At 42.0% G+C, this 24,618-nt stretch overlaps 1 protein-coding gene across 3 annotated transcripts in view; it reads left to right on the top strand.

Annotated features, from left to right (window-relative positions):
* wdhd1 (WD repeat and HMG-box DNA binding protein 1) overlaps positions 1-24,618 on the top strand; it is a 76,346-nt gene that overhangs the window by 25,503 nt on the left and 26,225 nt on the right. For all 3 annotated transcript variants that reach the window (XM_078562645.1, XM_078562643.1, XM_078562646.1), the window contains 10 exons: positions 155-284; positions 3,222-3,432; positions 5,048-5,229; positions 5,996-6,180; positions 8,265-8,506; positions 12,598-12,735; positions 13,524-13,680; positions 14,983-15,097; positions 16,240-16,371; positions 17,563-17,771. In XM_078562645.1, coding sequence (XP_078418771.1) covers positions 155-284; positions 3,222-3,432; positions 5,048-5,229; positions 5,996-6,180; positions 8,265-8,506; positions 12,598-12,735; positions 13,524-13,680; positions 14,983-15,097; positions 16,240-16,371; positions 17,563-17,771 — 1,701 coding nt within the window. The remainder of the gene's footprint in view (positions 1-154; positions 285-3,221; positions 3,433-5,047; positions 5,230-5,995; positions 6,181-8,264; positions 8,507-12,597; positions 12,736-13,523; positions 13,681-14,982; positions 15,098-16,239; positions 16,372-17,562; positions 17,772-24,618) is intronic.

The raw sequence follows: 24,618 nt of genomic DNA, 5'->3' as shown, positions 1-24,618 counted from the left end.
ATGTCAAAGAAGTAAGTGTAAGTTTTTAGCCCCTAAGTTCTCTACAGGACGCTAGCCATTTCAGAGACATGGCTACCTTTTGCACAGTTAAACCTATAGAACAGTTCATAATGTTAAATGTGTGATGTAATACTTGGGTATGTGTTTTTTTTAGGTTTCAGCATGAGAAGGCTTATCGAATCTGTGCAATGGCATGGCACCCTTCAAAAGGAACTATAGCATATACAGATGTTGAAGGAAATCTGGGGCTCCTTGAAGGGGTTTTGGCAAATGCTGGCAGCAAGGTGAGCACCAAATAAATGTTATTACAGGTATTGTAGCCCCTTTTGAAATTTTGTAGCCATCATAGTTCACTATTTCTATAGTTTGCAGCAAGCCACTACAAAGGCTAAAGAGCCTAAAAGGAATGAAAACGGACCACCTGGCATCAACCTAAGCCCTGGAAATGACAACGGCAAACTCAGCCCTGTCAACCCTGCAAATTCCTCTTTACCAACATCTAGGGGAGAATGCCAAAATTGGGAGAGCTGTCTCAGACTAGTCAAGCAACAGCCTGACATAGCCATGTTCACGGAATCATACCTTATAGATCATGTCCCACCATCACCATCCCTGGGTATGTCTTGTCCCACTAGCAGGACAGACCCAGCAGAGGTGGCGGCACAGTGGTATACAGTCAAGAGGGAGTTGCCCTGGGAGTCCTCAACATCAACTCTGGACCCCATGAAGCCTCATGGCATCATGTCAAACATGGGCAAGGAAACCTCCTGCTGATGACCACGTACCACTCCCCCCTCAGCTGATGAATCAGTACTCTATTTTGAACACTACTTGGAGGAAGCACTGAGCATGGCATGGGTGCAGAATGTTTTCTCTGGAATATTTTCTGGATGAAGGACTTTAATATCCAGCACCACTGCAGGCCGAGCTGACCGAGTCCTAAAGGACAAAGCTGCGGCAGGTGGTGAGGGAACCAACAAGAGGGAAAAATGTACGTGACGTCATCCTCACCAACCTGCCTGCCACAGATGCATCTACCCATGACAGTATCAGTAGGAGTGACCACCGCACAGTCCTTGTTGAGACCAAGTTCCATCTTTACACTGCGAATAGAGTTCGAATAGATCTAGCGACTCAAGCTATGGACCATCAGCAGCAGCAGAATTATGCTCAACCACAATCTGTAACCTCGTGGCCTGGCATATCCCCCACTCTACCACTGCTATCAAGCCAGGGGATCAACCCTGAATCAATGAGGAGGGCATGCCAGGAGCAGCACCAGGCATACCTAAAAATGATCTGTCAACCTAGTGAAGCTACCAAACAGGAGTACTGGAATGCCAAACAGCAGAAGCAGCAAGTAATAGACAGAGCTAAGCGATTCCACAATCCATGGATCAGATCCAAGCTCTGCAGTCCTGCCACACCCAGTCATGAATGGTGGTGAATGATTAAACAACTCACTGGAGGAGGAGGCTCCACAAATATCCCCAGCACACTAATTTAAAAGATAAGGCTGAAGCATTCGCAACAATCTTCAGCCAGAAGTGCCAATTGGGTGATCCATCTTGGCCTCCTCCGGAGGTCCCCAGCATTACAGATGCCAGTCTTCAGCCAATTCAATTCAGTCTGTGATTTGAAGAAATATCTGAAGGTACTGGATATTGCAAAGGCTATGGGCCCTGACAATATTCTAGCAATAGTACTGAAGACTTGTGATCCAGAACTTGCTGTGCCCCGAGCCAAGCTGTCCCAGTTACAGATACAACACTGGCATCTACCCGGCAATGTGGAAAATTGCCCAGATGTGTCTTATACACAAAAAGCAGGACAAATCCAACTCGACCAATTACTCTCTACTCTCCATTATCAGCAAAGTGATGGAAGGGGTCATCAACAGTGCTATCAAGCAGCACTTGCTTAGCAATAACTTACTCACTGATGCTCAGCTTAGGTTCCATCAACGCCACTCTGCTCTTGACCTCATTACATGGGCAAAAGTGCTGAACTCCAGAGGTGAGGTAAGAGTGACTACCCTTGACATCAAGGCAGCATTTGACCGAGTGTGACATCAAGGAAGCCTTAGCAAAACTGGGGTCAATGGGAATAAGGAAGAAAACTCTCAGCTGGTTGGAGTCGTACTTAGCACAAAGGAAGGTGGTCGTGGTTGTTGGAGGCCCATCATCTCAATTCCAGGACATCACTGTAGGAGTTCCTCAGGGTAGTGTCCTAGGCCCAACCATCCTCAGCTGCTTTATCACTGACCTTCCATCATGAGGTCAGAAGCGGTGATGTTCCCTGATTGTACAATGTTCAGCTTCATTCACGACTCCTGCATTTGGGCATGGACTGTTTCAGTATCTCCGCAAGATCTGGACAATATCCAGACTTGGGCTGACAAGTGGCAAGTAACATGCGCACCACGCAAGTGCCAGGCAACGACCATCTCCAGTAAGAGAGAATCTATCCATCGCCCCATTACGTTCAATGGCATTACCATCGCTGAGTCCTCCACTATCAACATCCTAGGGGCTACCATTGATCAGAAACTGAGCTGAACTAGCCATATAAATACTGTGGCTACAAGAGAAGATCAGAAGCTCGGAATCTTGCAGTGAGAAACGCACCTCCTGACCACCCAAAGCCTGTCCACCATCTACAAGGCACAAGTCAGGGGTGTGATGGAATACTCTCCACTTGCCTGGATGAGTGCAGTTCCTAAAACGCTCAAGAAGCTTGACACCATCCAGGATAAAGCAGCCTCCTTGATTGGCACCCCATCCACAAACATTCACCCCCTCCACCACTGAAGCACAGTGGCAGCAGTGTATATCGTCTACAAGATACACTGCAGAAACTCACCAAGGCTCCTTGGACAGCACCTTCCAAACCCACGACCACTACCATCTTGGAGGACAAGGGCAGCAGACAGATGGGAACACCACCACCTGGAAGTTCCCCTCCAAGCCACTCACCATCCTGACATGTAAAGATATTCCTTCACTGTTGCTGGGTCAAAATCCTGGAGCTCCCTCCCTCACACACAGTGGGTGTACCTACACCACATGGACTGCAGAGGTCCAAGAAGGCAGCTCACCACCATCTTTGTGCATGCACAAATTCTGTTGTCTATTGACAAAAGGTTATACAAAGATGCATTTGATTTCAAATTAGTTCTGATCAATCTGGATGTTGAATTTTTATAAAATGTTTTTATTTAGGAATTGGCTTCCCATTCAACTGCTACCGCGTTTGATGATTTGTTTGATGAAGAGGACAGTGACTTGTTAACAAAAGGCATGAATTTGTCACCTCCATCGCCAATAAGGCAGCCATTGGTGGATGATGATGATGATGGAGAAGATGACAATGTAATGGCTGTAGTCAACCGTTCTAGACATCATCGAGCCATTGAAGATGATAATTCTCATGGTATGGAGTAAGCGATTTTTGTATTTGCAATAAAATCTATATGCTGCTGTTCTGAATTTCCATCTGTCAGCGAAATTTGCCTATTTTTATTTCAATTATTTTGTCAAGTGTGATTATTTAACTTGTGTGAAAGTAAGGAAGTGACCAAGCTGATATGCTATTTATTCTGTTTAAAGAAATTTTGGTCAATTTTATTTAAAAGAAAATCAGATGTTTCTTTTCAGCAAAAATTCCTTTTAAAGAAGAAAATGAAATCCAGCTCGTTAGACCATTTTTACTGCATAATAGACTATATTCCTCTTAAACTCCACAGTGAGCACCAACATTGTTTGTAGGAGCACATTTTATAGTCAGTCTAAAGTCAGATTATTGATGATTAAGATAGGAGACAAGATAAATAGAAGCATAAAATGGTTGCACCAGAGAAGGAGGTCATTCAGCCTGTCAGGTCAGCGCTGGCTCTCCTCACAAGCAATTCACCTAGCCCCACTCCCCACCATTTTTCTGCACCCCTTTTCTATTCAGATAATTATCCAACTCTCTTTGAATCCCTTGATTGAACCTGCCTCCACCACAATCTCAGGCAATGCATTCCAGATCCTAACCATTTGCTATGTAAAAGTTTTTCCCCATGTCAATATTGCTTCTTTTGCCAATCATCTTAAATCAATGTCCCCTGGTTATCAATCCTTCCAGAGAGCACAGTTTCTCCCTCTATACTTTGTCCAGCCCCTCATGATTTTGAACACCTCTGGCAAATCTCATCATAGCTTTCTCTTTAAAGAGCTCAAATTTATCCATGTAACTGAAGCTCCTCATCCACGGAACCATTCTTGCAAATCTTTTCTGTACCCCCTCTAATGCCTTCACATCATTCCAGAAGTGTGGTGTCCAAAGCTGGACACAATACTCCAGTTGAGGCCAAACCAATGTTTTATGCAGATTTATCATAAACTCCTTGTTTTTGAATTCTCTGTCCCTATTGACAAAGCACATGGTCCTGTATATAATAATAAGATAATGACTATAAAATTGCAGCAGTGTATTTATTTACATTGGGTTAAATTTCTTACCTTTCAGCCAAGAAACCTGGTTTTGAAATTCATCTCAGATTGCTGTAATATGCAACTTTAAAGGGGTTCAGTGATTTCAGTTGAATTCTTGAAGGATGTGTGCCCATTCCATGAATCTGCGAAGTGCACGCAAACTATCCTGATCTTTGATGCGATAAGCAATCATTCACAGTATTGCAGTGGAGGGCGAACTCTTGAGACTGGGTGTTCAGAAACATTTTTTAGTTGAATAGTATTGGCAATTGGCTATGGCCTTGGAGTACTTGATGAAATGTCAAGAGGGAAAATATTGCAATCCCTAGCACAGATATCATTTACCTGAATGAACACAAAAACATTTGATGAAGAGGACGATGACTTGCTAACAAAAGGCATGAATCTGTCACCTCCATCGCCAATAAGGCAGTGACTGGTGGATGATGATGAAGAAGTGATCATTCATTTGAAGCTTTATAGCATTTATATTAATTTTGTAACTGGGTTGGGAGAGTGGGACATGATGTTTAAATAATAATTTTGAAATTTTTATAAATTTGCTTCAGATATTGGATCTCCCACCCATTTAGATAAATTGGATAATGATGGTGATGATGATGACAATGACCAAGCTAGTAGTGCACAAGCTGCACCAGTATTTGCAGCATACTCTGGACCAGTGCCAACACCGCAGCAAAAGCCTTTTCAGCCTTGTTCCACACCCTCTCACCTCTTGCATCGTTTCATGGTAAGCTCAAGCACCATTGCATTTAGTCTCTTCACGCCCCTGCCTTAGAGATAAAATACACTCGAATGAAACATCACATTTTCTTAAAATTTTCTAAGGATAATAATTTCAAACAAAAAAGCCTAACACTTGTCTCAAATATTTCATTGCATTGAAGTACTTTAAAATGTGGTGATTATGGAGGTAGCTATTTTATGAATAGCAAGATCCCAGAAAAAGCAATAAAATGAGGGACCAGTTGCTTGTTTTTGATGGTATTGGTTGAAGGAATAATGCTGCTCAAGAAAAAGGGAGAACTGCTTGCTCTTCCTGGAGTAATGTCATGCAATCGATAATGTCTATTGGGATGACTTGTAACATTCTACTGTTAATTACTGAACAACCATTTTAGTTCAGATACTGAGTAATATCAAATATATAGATATCACATTTTCTAATACAGGACTATTCCTTTCAATAGGATCAAAGGCCCATAGTATGGGTGAGAGATTATATTTGATTATACACCTATAGAGATTTAAGAACTAATGTACCACATATTAAGAAACTATTGCAATTCAGCTTTAAACCTCTGATGCAGTTAAAATGTAATACTGTGGTTATTTAAAGCCTACATTGCCCATCAAATTGTGTATCAAAATTAATTTTCTCATAATAACGCCCACTGTGTTTTTCATCTTGTTGCTGATTTTAAACACTGTTCTTGTTAACTCTAAGCCATAGTATTCCTTCCTTACTGAACAATTTTATCTGGTTTATCTTTTAGGTGTGGAATTCCACTGGTATTATTCGCTGCTACAGTGATGAACAAGATAATGCTATAGATGTAGAATTCCATGATACCTCAGTACATCATGCAATACACTTGAGTAATGTTCTGAATCACACCATGGCTGACTTATCACAGGAAGCAGTATTACTAGCATGTGCAAAAACTGATGAACTGCCCAGGTAAAGATGCAAGGGAGGGAGATTTTTTAAATATTTGTGATTTAGGTTGTGTTGCACCAATGAATGTGGATGAAGTATTTACAGTCAGTGTTTGCCTGATAGCATTAGCTGAAAACAAAAATCTATTATTTTATTGATGCTATCCAGCATGCAGTCTGTGGGCAAACTCTGGCCCATAAGCTCCCTTCACTTGGCACACACACCTTAATTTCTGTTTGCACACGTGTGCAAAGGGGGTAAGCCTGATAGGGTGCCAGTTCTGGTCATGGCCTTTGTGGCACCGTGGATTGCTTCTCAAAATAATTCAATTCAGGAACAGGATCACGAGGTATGTAAAAGCCAGTATTGTTGAATGAACAACAGTTTGGACGTATACAGTGTCTCTGATGTAGAAATAAATACCCTGAGATGCTTCACAGGAGCGCAAGTAAAATTACACTGAACCAAAGGGGACATTGGGCAGTGTTACTAAAAGGTTGTGCTAAAGAGTGGGTTTTAAGGATGGTTGTGAAGGAATCCGGAGAGTTGGGGTCTAGGTGGCTCATAGCACAGCCACCAACGACTGAGCGCAGGGACGGGAAAGCTTAAGAGGTGGGAGTTGGAGAAATGAAGACATTAGGAGGGTGGCTGGAGAGCTTGAGGAAGTTAGAATCATTAAATGATTGCAGTGCTAAAGGAGGCCACTCGACCCCTCATGTCTGTGCCAGCTCTTTGCAAGACCAATCCAGCTAGCCCCACCCACCTGCTCTTTCCACTTAGCTGGAATAAAAACAGAAAATGCTGGAAATACACAGCACATCAGTCAGCATCTCTACGAAGAAGAGAAGTCATGACCTTTTGGTTTGTATGTGTCATCAGCACAGCTTACAGGGCAGAATAATGTTTGCGCTTATGTTAGACTTTGAGAATAATTACTGTTGAAGACTTGGCTCTTACTGAAATTTGCATTGTGTCACTGGGTTCTGGATAATCTGTTTGAACTGGAAAATCTGAACAAGTTCTGCTGACTGAGTTGGAAACTATCCATTAATTGCTGAATGGTAAAGGCCTTTTCTGCACAAAATATCTGGCTGGATCTGATTAAGCTTTTCCTATGCCGGGTTCTGAATCCAAATTTGACTGGTACACTTCGGAAAGTCTTTGTTGCAACAGATTGGGGAAGCATGGATGCTGATGGAACCAATGGAAGTAACTAAATTTGTACCAATCTGTATTTCGCCAGAGAGGCTGTAATTCATGTGTGATCCTGGACAGGAAGTGTAAACAGGCTATTCAACTGTAATAGGTATTGTAGATGAACTCAAATCTTATCCTGACACGCTGTCTGCTGATGTCCCTTGGCAACAGGGCTTATTGGATGGTGACTAGGAACTTAATTCCTGAACAGTGATCCCTTCTCTGTAGCAAGGGGAACTAAGGCCTTTTGTCATGCTAGGAATTTTCATTTATATTGTACCTTTTTCTCTGACATGCAAGAGAGTTTCTTTGAAGTGCTGTGATATGGGCAGATAGGACAACCAATTTGCACATAACAAGGCCCTACATATGTCAAATGAATGGTTGAGCAGATAATTTGCTTTGGTGGTGTAGATTTAGAGAGAAATATTAGTCAATGCACCAGGAAAGCTCCTACTGTTCAAATAGTGTCATGGTTTCCTTAATGTCAACCTCTCTTATTTAAAAGACAATCCCTTTGACAATGAAAGATTTCCTCGGTGTCAACCTATTTTATTTTCTTAAATCATAGTGGCTCTTGAAATCAAAAAGGTTATCTAAGGAGGAAAATGCTCCCAACTGAACTAAGTCACAAGTTACTTCCGTGCACTGGAAGAACAGTAAAATTGGCAAAGACCAGGGATTGAACCAGGAGTCTTTTTTGGCATGCATGGTTCAGCCATTTGCTATCCTAACCTGCTGAACTATTGGGGGAACCCAAACTTGTTCATCCCGATCCATTCAGCTCATCCAAGCCAAACCCGTATGTCTTCTTTCAAGCCCAGCACAAGAAGCGATCAATAATGCACCCTTCAAAAAGTAAGTTATTGTGTATATTCAGACACTTTGCTTTTCTATCTGTCTATCAGCACACTCCAGTGTATTCACTTCAACTCCAGGGATACAAACAAAGAATGGATGGTGGATATGCCAGATAATGAAAACATTGAAGCCATTTGTCTCGGTCAGGGCTGGGCTGCTGTTTCGACAAGTGCTCAGATTGTTCGCGTCTTCAGCATTGGTGGTGTACAAAAGGAGCTCTTCAGCCTAATGGGGCCTGTGGTCTCTATGTCAGGACACGGAGAACAGCTATTGATTTCTTATCACCGAGGTAATTCATTTAAAATTATTTCTGAATCGCCACACTTTTTTAGTTGTTGACAGTTTTGGGATTATTGCTGAGGAATGGATCACTTTTAGTTCTGGCCAAGCACATCAGCAAATAGTCTCAAGTCTGGCATAGTGCAGCAAAATGCAGAATAACGCAACAATACGCCTTGGTCTTGTTGCAGTTTCAAATCATTTCCATATTTCAGTTTTCCACACCAGTCATCTATAATTAGAATTCAATTTGTGCTGAGCTATAGGAAGTTTTACGGTTTAGATTCTCTTCCACTCCAAACCAGCTGCCATCAATGTGATGTCATTTTAGGGCATTGTAGTGAACCACTCCATAAAGATGCATCAAAGTTACAAAATGGAAACAGACCAACATCAACAGTCAACAGAATCAACATGGTTTTACAAAAGGGGAATCTTGTCTGAAAAAGTTATTAGAGTTCTTTGAGGATGTAACAAGAGTGGATAAAGTGGAACCAGCAGATGTAGTGTTTGGATTTCCAAAAGGCATTCGAAAAGATCCTACGTAAAAGGTTACTGCATAAGGTGTTCAGAATAATATATTAGCTCATGGCGTTGAGGATAATATATTATCTGATTCTGAGGTTCCTTGACAGGGTAGATGCTGAGAGGATGTTTCCCCTTGTTGGGGAATCTAGAACTAGGGGCACAGTTTCAGAATAAGAGACCTCCCACTTAAGACTAAGATGAGGAGGAATTTCTTTTCTCAGAGGGTTCTGGATCTTTGGAATTCTCTACCCCAGAGAGCTGTGGTGGTTTGGTCAGTGAATATATTCAGTGCTGAGATAGACAGATTTTTGATCTCGATGGGTGTCAGGGGTTATGGGGAAAAGGTAGGAAAGTAGAGCAGAAGCCAAGATCTGATCAGGTTTGATCTTACTGAATGGTGGAAGCCCAGTAAGCCACATGACCTACTCCTGCTCTTTATGTTCTTGTGTAACATGTGCAGGAAAGACACAAGTGTTTAACTCTGCTTTAAAGTAAGTTATTCAGTATGCCTGCAGATATTCCCAAGTGGTACATTTGACTAAGTTGCACCTGATGTGCAAGATGGTCTTGATGCCTTTGAGGATCTTTGAAAAGTCAAGATTTAGTAGTTGAGCATAAAAAGCTGTTTTCTTCACAAGACAAGTTCCCAGCAATACTAGGTTGAAAAGTAGGGGGAATAATAACTTCAGTGGAAATGTTTGCAGCTGCTTCCCCTCTCAGGAGGCTTAAGGCTCTTTCTGTAAATAAGACATGAACCAAAGTCCTGAATGTTTACTAGTAAAAAAAGCTTGCATTTATACAGTGTTTTTCATGATCACCGGGCATCTTGAAGCGCTTTACAACGAATTATGTGCATTTTGAAGTGTAGTTGCTGTTGTATTGTAGGAACAATGACAACACTAGCCAATCATTAATGTTTTGCATGATAATTCTATCCTTCCCTTTTCCTCACTACTTTCCTGAATACTTGTATTTCAACTGGCCAAGCCCTGTTCTCAGTTTTTGTCCTTTTATATCCACAAAGTTGTTTTTAAAATCAGTTTTAAGTGATGCCTGTCAAATGGCTCCGAATCATGACTGGCGTTATGTGCAATCCATTGCCAATTGCTGTTTGAGATGGCTGAATGTGGTCAGAAGTTGTGAAGAGCTGGGAAGTTCTGCAATTTACAGGCCAACAGTTTTGATATTGATATGTTTCAATCTCTGGCTTTTTGTCCCATTCGTCATTATTGCAAACGCTAATTCATTATTTGGAAGTAAATTGCTCTGAAGCAAACATCACAATTCTTGCCAATTATGTTTCTTTTGTACGTCTGCTAAGTCAAAAACTAGATGGTGGACTGAAAAGAGCTCAAATACAGATATTTGTTTTGTGGCTTTTGAAAATTCACTGGAAACATTGCTGCCCCCTAACGCACAGAAGTAAATAGGAAAATGTTACTTTTGTTGTAAAAGACAGAACTTTCCTAATTATTTTCATTTATATTTTATAAATGTTGAATGGCAAATTTAAAACCACACACTTTAATATTCCAAAAACAGGCAGGCAACAGCTTTAATATATGTGTTAACAGGTATGGTGTGTATATTCACTATCTTAAAAATTTTAAGAGCACACTCCCAATTTTTTTAGGTGCATGTATCCTTCTGATAATTCTAAGTTTTCTGCCAAATTCAAAATATCTAGCCATTTTAATTGAGCAACTGCATTAACATGACAGAGTAGCCCCTTTTAAGCATAATTTGAAATACGCAGTAAACTGAAATGAGCAGTTTAGTCATTGTCAAACAATGCTCCATTTCCAGCCTCCCTTTCCCCTCGAGTTCCTGAATGTGTTGTTGACTCGCAAATTCTGATTCATTGCTCCCACGCCCCCTTGTTTCAATTCCTTCAGTCATATTTTGACCTTGCCAAAGCACTAAAAATGCCCTAATCAAAGCCACAACTACATTCTCTAACTTGACAGTGCTGCATATTTTATTGGAAAAGCCAAAGACTATTGTCTTCAGCCCCCAACACAACATCAATATTGTTGACTTCATTCTCCCATGCCTTCATCCTTATCTATTGCTTAAACACTCATCAATGTCTTGTCACCTCCAGGCTTGACTATTCCAATGCTCTCCTGTCTAGCCTCCTATCTCTCACCCTCTATTAACTTCAACATTTTTTTAGGCACACAGTCCCACTCGCCCATTAGATTGCACTTGCTGACTTGCTTTGGTTCCTGGTCCTCTGAAGCCTCAGGATTTAAAATTAGCATCCTCATCTTTTAATCCCTCTGTGGCTTCTTCCCTCCCCCTTTGGAGGGTGGGAGGGAAGATGGTGGCATGGGAAGTAGGTGGTGGCATTGTGGTAATGCCACTGGACCAGTAATCCAGAGGCATAAGCTGATGCTCTGGGGATATGGGTTCAAATCGAACCACGGCAGCTGTAACATTTAAATTCAGTTCATAAATCTGGAATAGAAAAACTTATAAAAGAAAGAATTGATAAAATTAGCCTCAGTAATGGTAGCCATGAAACTCACCGATTGTCAGAAAAACCCATCTGGTTCATTACTGTCCTATAGGGAAGGAAATCTGCTATCCTACTTGGTCTGACCCACATATGACTCCAGACCCGCAGCAATGTGGCTGACTCTTAACTGCCCTCTGAAATGGCCTAGTGAGCCACTCAGTTCAAGTGTTATTAGGGATGGGCAACAAATGCTGGCCTTGCCAGCGACGCTCACATCTCATGAAAGAATTTTTTTAAAAACCTGTAACCTTCAGTTTTACAACCCCACCCACACCCAGACTCTCTGATTTCAGCCTCTTATACATCTCCTCTTTGCCCTTGCATTGTTGGCTCTGTTTTTAACAGCCCAGGCAGAATCCCCTTCCTAAACTCCTCTGCCTTTTTAGCTCCATCTCCTTTAAGACCCCCTTCTGAGCTTTCGCTCACCTCTTCTTTGGCTTGGCTTCTATTTTTTACTAACACTTCTGTGAAGTACTCGGGGTGTTTTTCTATATTAAAGGTACTATATAAGTGTAAGTTGTTGAATTCACAAGAATATACTGCAATTCTGTTCCTTCCATGTGTAAATGAAAACTGCCCCCTAGTGGATGTTTAAAATCCCTGCGGTTTTAGTGACCCAAGAAGGAAGTCTCAGATTTATATGGTGCTTTTCACAACCACCAAACGTACCAAAGTGCTTTAAAGCCAATGAAATACTTTTGTCCAATTAACCAAATAATAAATTTATTTGAATTAATCCCTTTTGAAGGGCCAGAATTGTTTTGAATAAAATTTTAACCTTTTGAAACTTTTAACTTATTCCTGGCAAAGAAACGCTAACGATTCAGAAGTAGTTGATTGTTGGAGGTAGTTGACATTTACCCATTCCCGCCATGTGGTATAATTGCTCAGTTGTTATCCTGTAATTCTCTAGCATGGAAAGTTGATTTGAAAACCAGCTACATCCCAACTAGGAGATTCGGTATATATTCATTAGTTTTACTTTTAGGGGGACTAATAAAAGGGTCTCTTGTCATTAACTATCTTGGATAAAGTTTGCTTTCTCTCTTCAGGCACTGGGTTTGATGGAGATCAATGTCTGGGAGTACAACTAATGGAATTAGGAAGAAGGAAAAAACAGGTTCTGCAAGGCATACCCCTTCCTCTTAACAAGAAGTCTTACCTGATGTGGCAGGGTTTCTCTGCTGAAGGTGATTTTAATATCTATCCTCAAAGTTCCAATTACCGCAGGACCTAGCATGTAGACTATGAAGGAGAGAGAATATAGTTCCCAACCTGGAATAACCTATTCCTAACCTGATGGCATACTCTGTGCATATATTCTAAATGCATTCAAATATGTTCAGAATGTACTGATGAACATAATATGTTATACTAATGGAGAGAGAAAGGAACTGAGAAAACACTCAATGTCCACAACAAGTTACTGAGTATTTAATGGGCAAAGAAAGATTAACTTTTTGAATAAGATCCTTCATTAAAACTGTTAAAGGGTTATTTTTAAAGTCCAAGCCTATCTTTATTGGATGGATATCATCCTGTGGTGCATTTATAATATTTTTGCTTTAAATTCATGTTTTAAAAAAAATCCATTTGCAATTAGCAGTTAATTCACTTTGGCTTGATTCTTAAAAGATGGTCATATACTTTTAACTTTAGTTTTCTGAACATTGGATAAAGGCCTGTTCTTTTGCTGTATTGGGCCCTTGTTTTACTGCAGCAAGTATAGTTGTATTTTTTTCTTCAATGTATAATAAATGTTCTGGCAAAAGGACTGGACTTTAAGTTTAAACATCTCAATCAGTATACCTGTCTTGACGCTCCAACTTGATTGCCTTTGTATTATAGTTAACGTCATTTTGAAATAGCATTTGTAACTTGTCTTTAATCCGTTAACGATCCCAAAACAATGCTACTCTCACTAAATATGCGTAACGATTGGAGCTTTGTCTAATGTTTCATACTTTTTTTTTGGTAGGTACCCCAGTATTTGCAGATTCAGAGGGGATAGTACGAATGCTGAACAGATCTCTAGGGAACACATGGATTCCTGTTTCTAACACCAGAGACCATTGCAAGGGCAAATCTGATTATTACTGGGTGGTTGGTATCCATGAAAACCCTCAGCAGCTCAGGTAAAGAAAGTATGCCAATTAGTGGATGTATGATGTGCATTTTTGCAATTCTATCAATATGAAAAGTTGCCCACAGAAAGTTACATCCTGAAGTTGCACTATTTCGAACCATGTTACAAATCAAACTCTTAATTGTACCCTTCATTACTTTACATCATGAACTTTCGAAATTGTTTCATTTCTTTTAATCTAGTACAAAAGTAACTTCAGAGTGCAAAAAAATGGATTCATAACAGTTCTTTAAGCTTATTTCACTTTTCAGGTGGATCTTGAACGATTTGTCAGCTAGGGTGCATTAATATGGCAAAGTTTGCATTGGTGCTAAGCAGGGAAAACCTTTGGTGAAGTGTTCGGTAAAATTGGGATACTTGTGTATATATAGTGCCCAAATGTATTTATATGACACTCTCTAGTAATTCTACATATTATGATAACTAATGCAGAAGTTGAACCTTCACACGGGCAGTGTGGCATTTATGGCAATGTTCACCTAGTAGGAAATAACTGGGTGTAGCTTTCCCACAAATGAAGCCTATACACTTTTTTTTCTAAAGCAATAAATGAAGATTTTCTTTTATGATTCAGAAGTTCCACATTTCATAACTTTCACTAGTTTCAGCTCTATCAAAATAAAAGCTGCTAATTTCTGAAAAAATGGGGTGTGCAGCATGGGCTAAATTAAAGGTAAATCTCCTTCTATGCAATATACAGTTATCACCCTAACCTGGTGTGTGAAATTGAGCCATTTAAACTGTTATAACCCTGAATCATCAATATGAATGCTCCCATTGCATATACTAGTCATTCTTATGATTGTCTGAATGTGAGCACCTTTTGTAACATTGTGGGCGTTTTGTGGTCCCAAGCCCAATATTGGTACTGCTTGAATTAATTTGATGGATACAGCTGATAGACTTTTTAATTCCTTCAGGCTGGCCTGAATTTGCTATCCAATTTCCTGCATTCTCAAAATTTTTCAGCTAAATGAAGGATCCATTATGAAATAGCTTCACAGTTCAAAAACACCTGCACTTTTTAAAAATACATGCCAAACGTCACACTGGTGAGCCTTTGTATAACTTGCATGAATGCTTTCAAATTATTTGGTTGCTATTATGCACTTAATTGGTGGTCCTGTGGACTTCCATGGCAACACTTTAATTATTTCAAATAGAGCAGGTTGGGCAATGTACGAGGAAAAAAATCATTTTCTGCTTAGGGGAAGGGTAATTATGATGCAAGACTGACAGATGCAAGTTTCTCATATCCGGAAAACTAAGATGTCCATTTTATTGCCAATAGATGTATTCCATGTAAAGGATCTAAGTTTCCACCTACACTTCCACGCCCCACTGTAACAATCCTACCATTGAAGCTACCTTATTGCCAAACTAGTTCAGAAAAAGGACAAATGGAGGTATGTGATAAGTAGCATCTTTTGCATTGATGCAGTGCCCTGAGGTAATGCCTAAACATTGTTTTCCTTTTATGCAACAATACTTTAACCTTGTTTGCAAAATCTAGAGTTTTGTACCTTATTATTTCTTAATTTCAAAATGTATTTAATAAAAAACAAATTAAGTCATTATACTCCAACTGTAAGGAAGCATGTTAAAGAGAACCTGTCATGCTGTTTGAGTGCAGATTGGGGCATGGCTGATCTCTTTTTGAATTGATCCAAATTTATCAGTTTAGGTAACAAATTTGTTGCATTTTCTGAATTTTTTTCAATAACAATATGTCAAGGAAGATTGGTGAAGATGTCTGAACATGAACCGTTTTTCTGAGTTGTGATTCTTATAGATAGTGGGGTCCCTGGTAAATGGATGTGCTTACAATTGCATGCAGAACTATGGATGTAATATTTTTAAAACTTCCAATTCATTTATGAACCATTTTTTCATAAAAATGACGACCTTTTGAAACCGTGAGGATCTTGTGCATCCATTTAAAACACTGTCCCATTTCCAAAGTAAGAGGCTTGTAAAGACTTGTAATGTTGAAAACATAGTTATAGTTAACTTCCAATAACGTGGTTTGTGAGATTCTGGGGGAAGGGGGTTTAAATTACACCAACATCATGTGGGTGGTAAACTGGCAAAGCGAAGAAATAAACGGAAATTAAAATCAGACAGGTTCTATGCCTGGTGGATGATCAGCTCTACCAGTTTGCCAACCAACTGATGAGGGGTGAAAATTATTGCCAGAGAGCGTCTTAAAGACCATCGTTATCCATAGTCAAATAATGCCATTTTATGCTTACACTGTTGTCTCTAACCTTTGAAAGATGCCAGATGGTGCTATATTGTAGTTTCTAGCATGTACTGCTTCTGTGGGAATTTGAAGGCACTTAATTTGAGACTTGGATCTCGAAGCAGTGATTAATCTCAAGGGTAGTTGTTATGGATGGATTTCATTAGATGTAAACCTATTTGCGGGTTTCACTATATTGATATAAATAGCTCAATCCAAAATATTTTCTGGTATATGTGAAACTTGTGTTTAAATTTTATTGGTAGTATATCATGAGTGATTTTAAATTCTTTCCCATCTCCCCAGGAACAGTACTGGAGATCTGTTCTATTTCATAATCATTTTGACTATCTGGCAGAAAATAGCTATGAATTTGACGAAACTGCAAAACGCCAAGCACTAAAGGAACAGCAGGAACTGCTAATGAAGATGTTTGCTGTGAGTAAATTCTATATAATCTTCAACAGCTGTTTCTGCAAATATACACATCCTCCCTTTCCTGCCTGTGAAGAGGGAGCTCTGTCAACATCATACAAAGAAAGGGCCTTTTTGTGATGAATTATAGGTGCAATTCCATTTTAAATGTACGTTGGTGTCACAACCAAAGGAACGTGCTGTTTGATTTGATCAGCCAAATATTGGGACATACGACCTACCTACCTGGCATCGCACCGGCACTGAAGTTCATACGCAATATTACTTATAATTAATATTAATTGTGTTTTAGGCAGAGCAGCATGTTCCTTCAGTTGCTTGTAATTGGCAGAGTACAGACCATACTCAACCAGCCCGCACTTGCAAAATCCAAAACAAAATGTCTGCCGTTAGATGTGAATTTGTGATTGGGCAACATTTGCTGAACAACCCTGAGTGTGTTCATGGCTACACTAACAGCCAGTGTAAGATGATCAGTCAAGCTTGTAATGTGGCCCATTTACGCTTGCTGGAAGTAAAATAAATTCATACACAGAGATACATTGCCTGCAAACATAAGGAATATGTTCAAGCCTTCCGCCATTTTGAATTAGCTGGGAGTTTGGGAGCGTATAGTCCCCCATTGCCTTCCTTATAGCAATGCTTCAGGCGGTCTGCATCCTTTTCTCCCATGGTATAAATTGTTATAATCATTTGAAATTTGGTATTCTTGCGTTTTTTCCAGAAAAGTGCTTCGGCAACATGTCTCTCTTTTCAGAAATCCAGATAAATCTGCCTTGGCAATGCTTACACTGGATATACGAAAGGAAGAATTCTAATATTAGCACAAATGTTTTGACCGGAGCACCAAGATGAATCCCAAAACGTCCTGAAATAAAGCATAAAATGTGGCAAATACTCACAAAATATTCTGTCAAAAATTCATCAGCTGGAAATTTTTTCTCTCAAAATGCTGCTAGGTCTGTTGAGTATTTCTGGGATTTTCTTCTTTTATCTCAGATTTCCAGCACGCCACAGCAGTTTGCTTTTTCCCCCAAAATGTGCTTATACTTATTTTTGTCAATATGCACTATTATAATTTACTTTTTTCCTATGTTGGAATTGATTTTTAAATGAAGATTTGTAAAATGAGCAGTGCATTGTATTTTCTTTGAAGCAAAATGGAAAAAAACTAACGTTTTGTTTATTATTTAGCTGTCTTGTAAGGTAGAGCGTGAATTCCGCTGTGAAGAACTTTCGGAATTTATGACCCAGAATGTCTTAAATCTGGCTATCAAGTATGCTTCACGTTCAAAGCGACTAACTCTTGCCCAACGCCTTAGCAACATAGCGCAGGAGAAAGCTACAGCATTGTTGACCATACAAGACGAAGATGATGACTTTCAAGCTGAACCAAAGGCTGGGTATTGCTGCTTTTGTTAATTTGTAGTTGCACTGTATTGGTTAGCGCAGTTAGCTTGATGACTAGAAAGTGGTGCAAAATGACACCAACATCATGGTGTTCTGATCCTTGACCAGACTCCAAAGTTGTTGTTTCTTTTGCTCTCTTTTTCTTTTTCCTCTTTTTCAAATTCAAGAATTCAAGCTTTTTCATTTAGAACCATAGAAAAGTTACAGCACAGAAGGAGGCCATTCGGCCCATCTTGTCCATGCCAGCCCCAGGACACCCAGGTGCCCTTTCTAATCCCACCTTCCTGCACCTGGCCCATACCCCTGCAGCTTACAGCACTTAAGGTGCAAATCCAGGTACTTTTCAAAAGAGTTTAGAGTTTCTGCCTCTACCACCAACTTGGGCAGCGAATTGCAGACACCCATTACCCTCTGCGTAAAAAAGTTCTTCCTCATGTCCCACCTGCACCTTCTGCCACTTATCTTGAATCTATGTCCCCTGGTTCTAGAATTCTCCACCAAGGGAAACAATTTTATCCTGTCCACTCTATCTATTCCCTTCATAATTTTGTACACCTCAATCAAGTCACCTCTCAGCCTTCTTTGTTCTAAAGAAAATAATCCCAACCTATCCAATTTCTCCTCGTAGCTACACTTTTCTAACCCGGGCACCATTCTCGTAAACGTCCTCTGCATTCTCTTCAGAGCTATTACGTCCTTCCTGTAATGTGGTGACCAGAACTGCACACCCTACTCCAGTTGTGGCCTCACCAGTGTTTTATACAATTCCAACATTATATCCTTACTTTTATATTCTATACCTCTGCCAATGAAGGAGAGCATTCCATATGCCTTCTTTACAACCTTGTTTTCTTGAACTGCTGCCTTCAGGGACCTGTGTACTTGTACGCCAAGATCTCTCACTTCCTCTACCCCTCTTAGTATATTCCCATTTATTGTGTAATCCCTGTAACTGTATGACCTCACACTTCTCTGTTAAAATCCATCTGCCACTTTACCGCCCACTCCACCAACCCATCTATATCGTTTTGGAGATTATGGCTATCCTCTACACTATCCACTACTCGACCAATCTTTGTGTCATCTGCAAATTTCCCAATCGTGCCCCCCATGTTCACGTCCATATCGTTAATATATAACACAAACAGCAAGGGCCTAAACACCGAGCCCTGTGGAACACCACTTGAGACAACTTTCCATTCGCAAGGGCATCCGTCGACCATTACCCTTTGTTTCCTGTTACAAAGCCAACCTTTTATCCAGCTTGCCACATGACCCTGAATCCCATGGGCTTTTACTTTCCTGACCAATCTGCCATGTGGGACCTTGTCAAATGCCTTGCTAAAATCCATGTACACATCATCCACTGCACTACCTTCATCAACCCTTCTTGTCACTTCCTCAAAGAATTCAATCAAATTTGTGAGGCAAGACCTTCCTTTAACAAATCCATGCTGACCATCCCTGACTAGTCCATGCCTTTCCACATGACAGTTAATCCTATCTCTCAGGATTGATTCTACTAATTTGCTCACCACCAATGTAAGACTAACTGGCCTATAATTGTTTGGCATTTCCTTTGATCCCTTTTTAAATAATGGAACTACTTTTGCATTTCTCCAGTTCTCCAGTGCCTCCCCTGTATCTACAGAATATTGGAAAATCATCCTCAGAGCATCTGCTATCTCCTCCCTGACTTCCTTCAGCAGCTTCGGAAACAATCCATCTGGCCCTGGTGACTTATCAACTTTCAAGGATTTCAACCCTTCGAGTACTTCCTCTTTCTTTATGACTATCCCGTCCAATATCTCGCAGTGTTCCTCCTGGACTACTATATCTACATCCTCCCTTTCCTTTGTAAACACGGAGACAAAATATTCATTCAAAACCCTTCCCACAGCCTCTGCATCTACACACAAGTTTCCATCTTCATCTCTGATAGGTCCCACTTTTTCCTTAACTAACCTTTTAGCATTAATGTTTGGTAAAACATCTTTGAGTTATCTTTAACTCTACTTGCAAATCTTTTTTCATGCCCTCTCTTTGGTTTCCTTATTTCCTTTTTTGCTTCGTCCTTGCACTTCCTATATTTGTCTAGGCTATCTGCAGTGCTTAGTTCTTTGTGCCTATCGTACGCTTTCTTTTTCTGTTTGATCTTCCCCTGTATTCCTCTGGACAACCAGTGGGGTCTAGATTTGGCAGTACCACTCTTATTTTTGTAGGGGACAAGTCTACTTTGTACAATTAGGATCTCGCCTTTTAGTGCTTTCCACTGTTTTATCCTCCAGCAGTGCTGTCCAGTCCACCTCAGCCAAGTCCCTTCTCATTTCTGCAAAATTTGCTTCCCCCCAGTTCAACACTTTTACTGAATTTTAATGAATTACTTTAATAGATTGAAAAAAAAACTCACCAGGATTTACTCACCGATCAACTGCTTTTTTTTAAAATCCACTTTCAGAAGAGTGCCCCTCGCAGGTCTGGTGCACTCCTGAAGGTACTGCCTCTCCCTATCTCTTTTTTTGGTTTGAGGAGGAGGGAGGGGTGGAAACACTACAGCAATGTAATGTTTGGGGTTATTCCGTTCTTCGACAGTGGGTCCTCCTCGATCCCCTTCTGAGTTGCAGTGACTGTGCTGACTTCTCCCAGAATTTTTTTTTTTTTTTTTTGTAAAAATATACTTTATTCATAAAAATCTTCAATCACATTCAAAACCATTTCAAAAACAACATTACAAGGGTACAATCCAGGTTAAACTTTTACAAAATGTATCACCAGGTGCATCAGTACAAACAATATTACAGTCATTTACAGCCTTTCATTTTGATCTGTACAGCCCGAGGGGCTCTAAACAGTTCCCAGTCTCTCGGTGCGCTGTGGTAGAAAGGTCTTAGACAGCGACCCTTCCCCATTGCGCCTTTGCGGCAGCTGCCCCAAGCTTTAGTGCGTCCCTCAGCACGTAGTCCTGGACTTTGGATTGTGCCAGTCCGCAACAATCGGTCGGGGACAACTCTTTGTGCTGGAAGACCAACAAGTTTCGGGCAGACCAAAGCGCGTCTTTCACCGAGTTGATGATCCTCCAGCTGCAGTTGATGTTTGTCTCGGTGTGTGTCCCTGGGAACAGCCCGTAGAGCACAGAGTCCTGTGTCACAGAACTGCTCGGGATGAACCTCGACAGCAACCACTGCATCTCTCTCCAGACTTTCTTTGCAAAGGCACAATCCACAAGGAGGTGAACAACGGTCTCTTCCCCACCACAGCCACCTCGAGGGCATCGTGCAGAGGGGGTGAGACTCCTGGCGTGTAGGAAGGATCTGACGGGGAGGGCCTTTCTCACCACCAGCCAAGCTACGTCTTGGTGCTTGTTGGAAAGTTCTGGCGATGAGGCATTCTGCCAAATGACTTTGACAGTCTGCTCGGGGAACCATCCCACAGGGTCCACCCTCTCCTTATCCCTCAGGGCCTCTAGGACGTTACGTGCTGACCACTGCCTGATGGACTTGTGGTCAAAGGTGTTTTTCTGCATAAATTTTTCCACCAGGGACAGGTGGTACGGCACGGTCCAACTACTTGGAGCGTTCCGCGGCAGCGTGGCCAGACCCATCCTTCGCAACACCGGGGACAGGTAGAACCTCAGCACGTAGTGACACTTGGTGTTTGCGTACTGAGGGTCTACGCACCGCTTGATGCAGCCGCACACAAAGGTGGCCATCAGTATGAGGGCGATGTTGGGCACGTTTTTTCCCCCTTTATCTAGAGGCTTGTACATCGCGTCCCTGCAGACACGATCCATTTTCGACCTCCAGATAAAGCGGAAGATGGCTCGAGTGATCGCCATCGCGCAGGAGTGTGGAATGGGCCAGACCTGCGCCACGTACAGCAACAGCGAGAGTACCTCACACCTGATGACCAGGTTCTTACCCGCAATGGAGAGGGAGCGTCGCTCCCACATGCCCAGTTTCCTTTTCACCATAGCCACTCGCTCCTTCCAGTTTCTAACGCATGCCCCGGTCCCTCCGAACCATATCCCCAGCACCTTCAGGCCGTCAGCCCTGACAGTGAAGGGGACAAAGGATCGGTCAGCCCAGTTCCCAAAGAACATGGCCTCGCTCTTCCCACGATTTACCTTGGCTCCCGAGGCCAGTTCGAACTGGTCGCAGACGTGCATCAGTCTGCGCACCGACAGCGGATCCGAGCAGAAGACGGCGACGTCGTCCATGTACAGGGAGGCTTTTACCTGAGTGCCTCCACTGCCTGGGATCGTCACTCCTCTTATGCCCGGATCCTTCCTGATGGACTCGGCAAAGGGTTCTATGCAGCACACAAAAAGGACAGGCGAGAGAGGGCAGCCCTGCCTGACTCCAGATTTAATCGGAAAGCTATCTGTTTCCCACCCATTGATTGAGACTGCGCTACTGATGTTAGTGTAGAGCAGTTGGATCCAATTTCGAATTCCCTCCCCAAAGCCCATTTTGGAGAGCACATCCCCCATGTAGGTGTGCGATATTCTGTCAAAGGCCTTCTCCTGATCCAAGCTGATGAGGCAGGTATCCACACCCCTGTCCTGTACATAGGCAATCGTATCCCTGAGCAGCGCCAGGCTGTCAGAGATCTTCCTGCCTGGCACAGAGCAGGTCTGGTCAGGGTGAATCACCAATTCCAGAGCGGATTTGACCCGGTTGGCGATGACCTTGGACAGAATCTTATAGTCCATATTCAACAGTGAAATGGGTCGCCAATTTCTAATTTCCTCCCTTTCCCCCTTGTGCTTGTAGATGAGGGTGATGATGCCTTTCCTCATGGATTCTGACATGCTGCCGGCCAGGAGCATACTCTCGTACACTTCTAGCAGGTCTGGGCCGATCAAGTCCCACAGAGCCGAATACAACTCCGCCGGCAGGCCGTCGCTTCCGGGGGTTTTACTCTTCTCGAAGGACTCGAGGGCCTTAGTCAGTTCGTCAGGAGTTAGCGGTTTGTCTAGGCTCTCCCGCGTACTGTGGTCTAGGACCTCCGTGATAGAGGACAGGAAGGACTGGGAGGCCGTGCTGTCCGTGGGCTTCACGTCATACAGTCCGGCATAAAAGGATTTGCTGATCCTCAGAATGTCGGACCGTGATGACTTTACTGAGCCGTCTTCTTCCTTCAGGCTGCTGATCACAGAGCGCTCTCTGTGTACCTTTTGGAAGAAGAAACGTGAGCACGTCTCATCCTGCTCCACGGAGCGGACTCTGGAACGGAAGATGATCTTGGAGGCCTCCGAGGCAAAGTGCGAGGCTTGCTGGCCCTTCACCTCTTGGAGCTCCTCCTTGACATCGACCCCCATCGACTGCAGCCGGAGCAGATTCTGCATCTTTTCCTGGAGTCGGGACATTTCCCTCTGTTCCTTTCTAGCTTTCTGGGTGCCTTTGAGGATGAAAAACCTCTTGATGCTTCCCTTGATCACTTCCCACCAGTGTGTCAGGGACTCAAAGAGGGGTTTCACGGTTCTTCAACCTTTGTAATCCCTCTTGAGCTCCTCAATGTTCTCTGGGGTCAGCAGTTGCACATTTAGCTTCCATGCCCCCCTGCCCACCCTCAGGTCTTCCTCCAAGTGGCAGTCCGCCAGTAGGAGGCAGTGGTCAGAGAAGAACACCGGCTTGACGTCGGTGGATCTGACTGTGAATGCACGGGACACAAACAGGAAGTCTATCCTGGAACGAATGGACCCGTCTGGCCGCGACCAGGTGTATCTACGCTGCGCTCCGTCTGCAGGGTTGCTGAAGACGTCGTGCAGCTTGGCATCCTTAACTGTTTCCATCAGGGATCTGGACGTAGCGTCCAATCCCAGAATGCTTCTCCGTCACTTCTCACTACCGCCCTCTGTTGGATGCTCTTCCTCCTGTTGAGTGCAAGGGTCCTTCTCCTCGATCCCCTTCTGAGTTGCGGTGACTGTGCTGACTTCTCCCAGAATGCTTCTCAGTCACTTCTCACTACCGCCCTCTGTTGGATTTCTTTTTCTACTTCAAGTTGCTTCATCTGCAACTGAATTCTAGCTAATTCAGCTGAATTGGCTATCTGGATTAACTTTTCTTCTTCCAATCCCAGGTGCTGTGCTATTACCTCAATAATGTCTTCTTTCTTAGACTCTGCTTCTAACTCTAACTCTTCTAACTCTAAGGCAATTAACTTAGCCTTGGTTAATTGTTGCAAATCACTCTGGGATAAATCTCCCCTCTCCAGAAAAGTCTTCACGATTAACAAAACCATTCTGCTTTTCAATCACTAGTTCAATTCGTTGTGAAAATCTCATCAGCTTTAACCTCAGCAAGTACCAGCACTCATATTTGTCTATGGATTTGAAATCCCGAACGAGCCCCCAATTTATGTTATGATCCTTGGCCAGATCCCCAAGTTGTTGATATCCAATTAGAGGCCAATAATGTTTTGTTTAAAGCAGGCAAAGTTTGAGATTTAAGACACTTGTTCAGTGAATAAAGCCATAAGATTCCACAGGTTTTGAACAGACAAAAATAAACTTTACTATATAAGTTAAGAAAGATAAAACAATTTATAATATCTATCTTATACTCAAACGTTCAGGGGAAGTACAAGACACATGTGAATTAACAGGCAAACTGTGGTCGGACACACCACACTGCACAATAAATGACAGATGTGACCAAAACAGATTCCACGGATTCCTCAACAATTCACCCAGACATTAGACACAGCAAGTCAACCGATCTCACTGAAATACCGGCTGTCTCACGAGGTTTCCCAATCTTCACCTTCCAAGATCTCGCCTTGGAATTCTCTCTAAAAGTTGCTTCAAACCAGACGGCTTCAACAAGCCAGGATGCAGGG

The sequence above is a fragment of the Cetorhinus maximus genome, chromosome 18 (genome assembly GCF_964194155.1).
Source record: "Cetorhinus maximus chromosome 18, sCetMax3.hap1.1, whole genome shotgun sequence".
Classification (NCBI taxonomy): Eukaryota; Metazoa; Chordata; class Chondrichthyes; order Lamniformes; family Cetorhinidae; genus Cetorhinus; species Cetorhinus maximus.
Note: the sequence above shows the minus strand (reverse complement) of the source record. Positions and strands in the feature narration are given on the sequence as shown.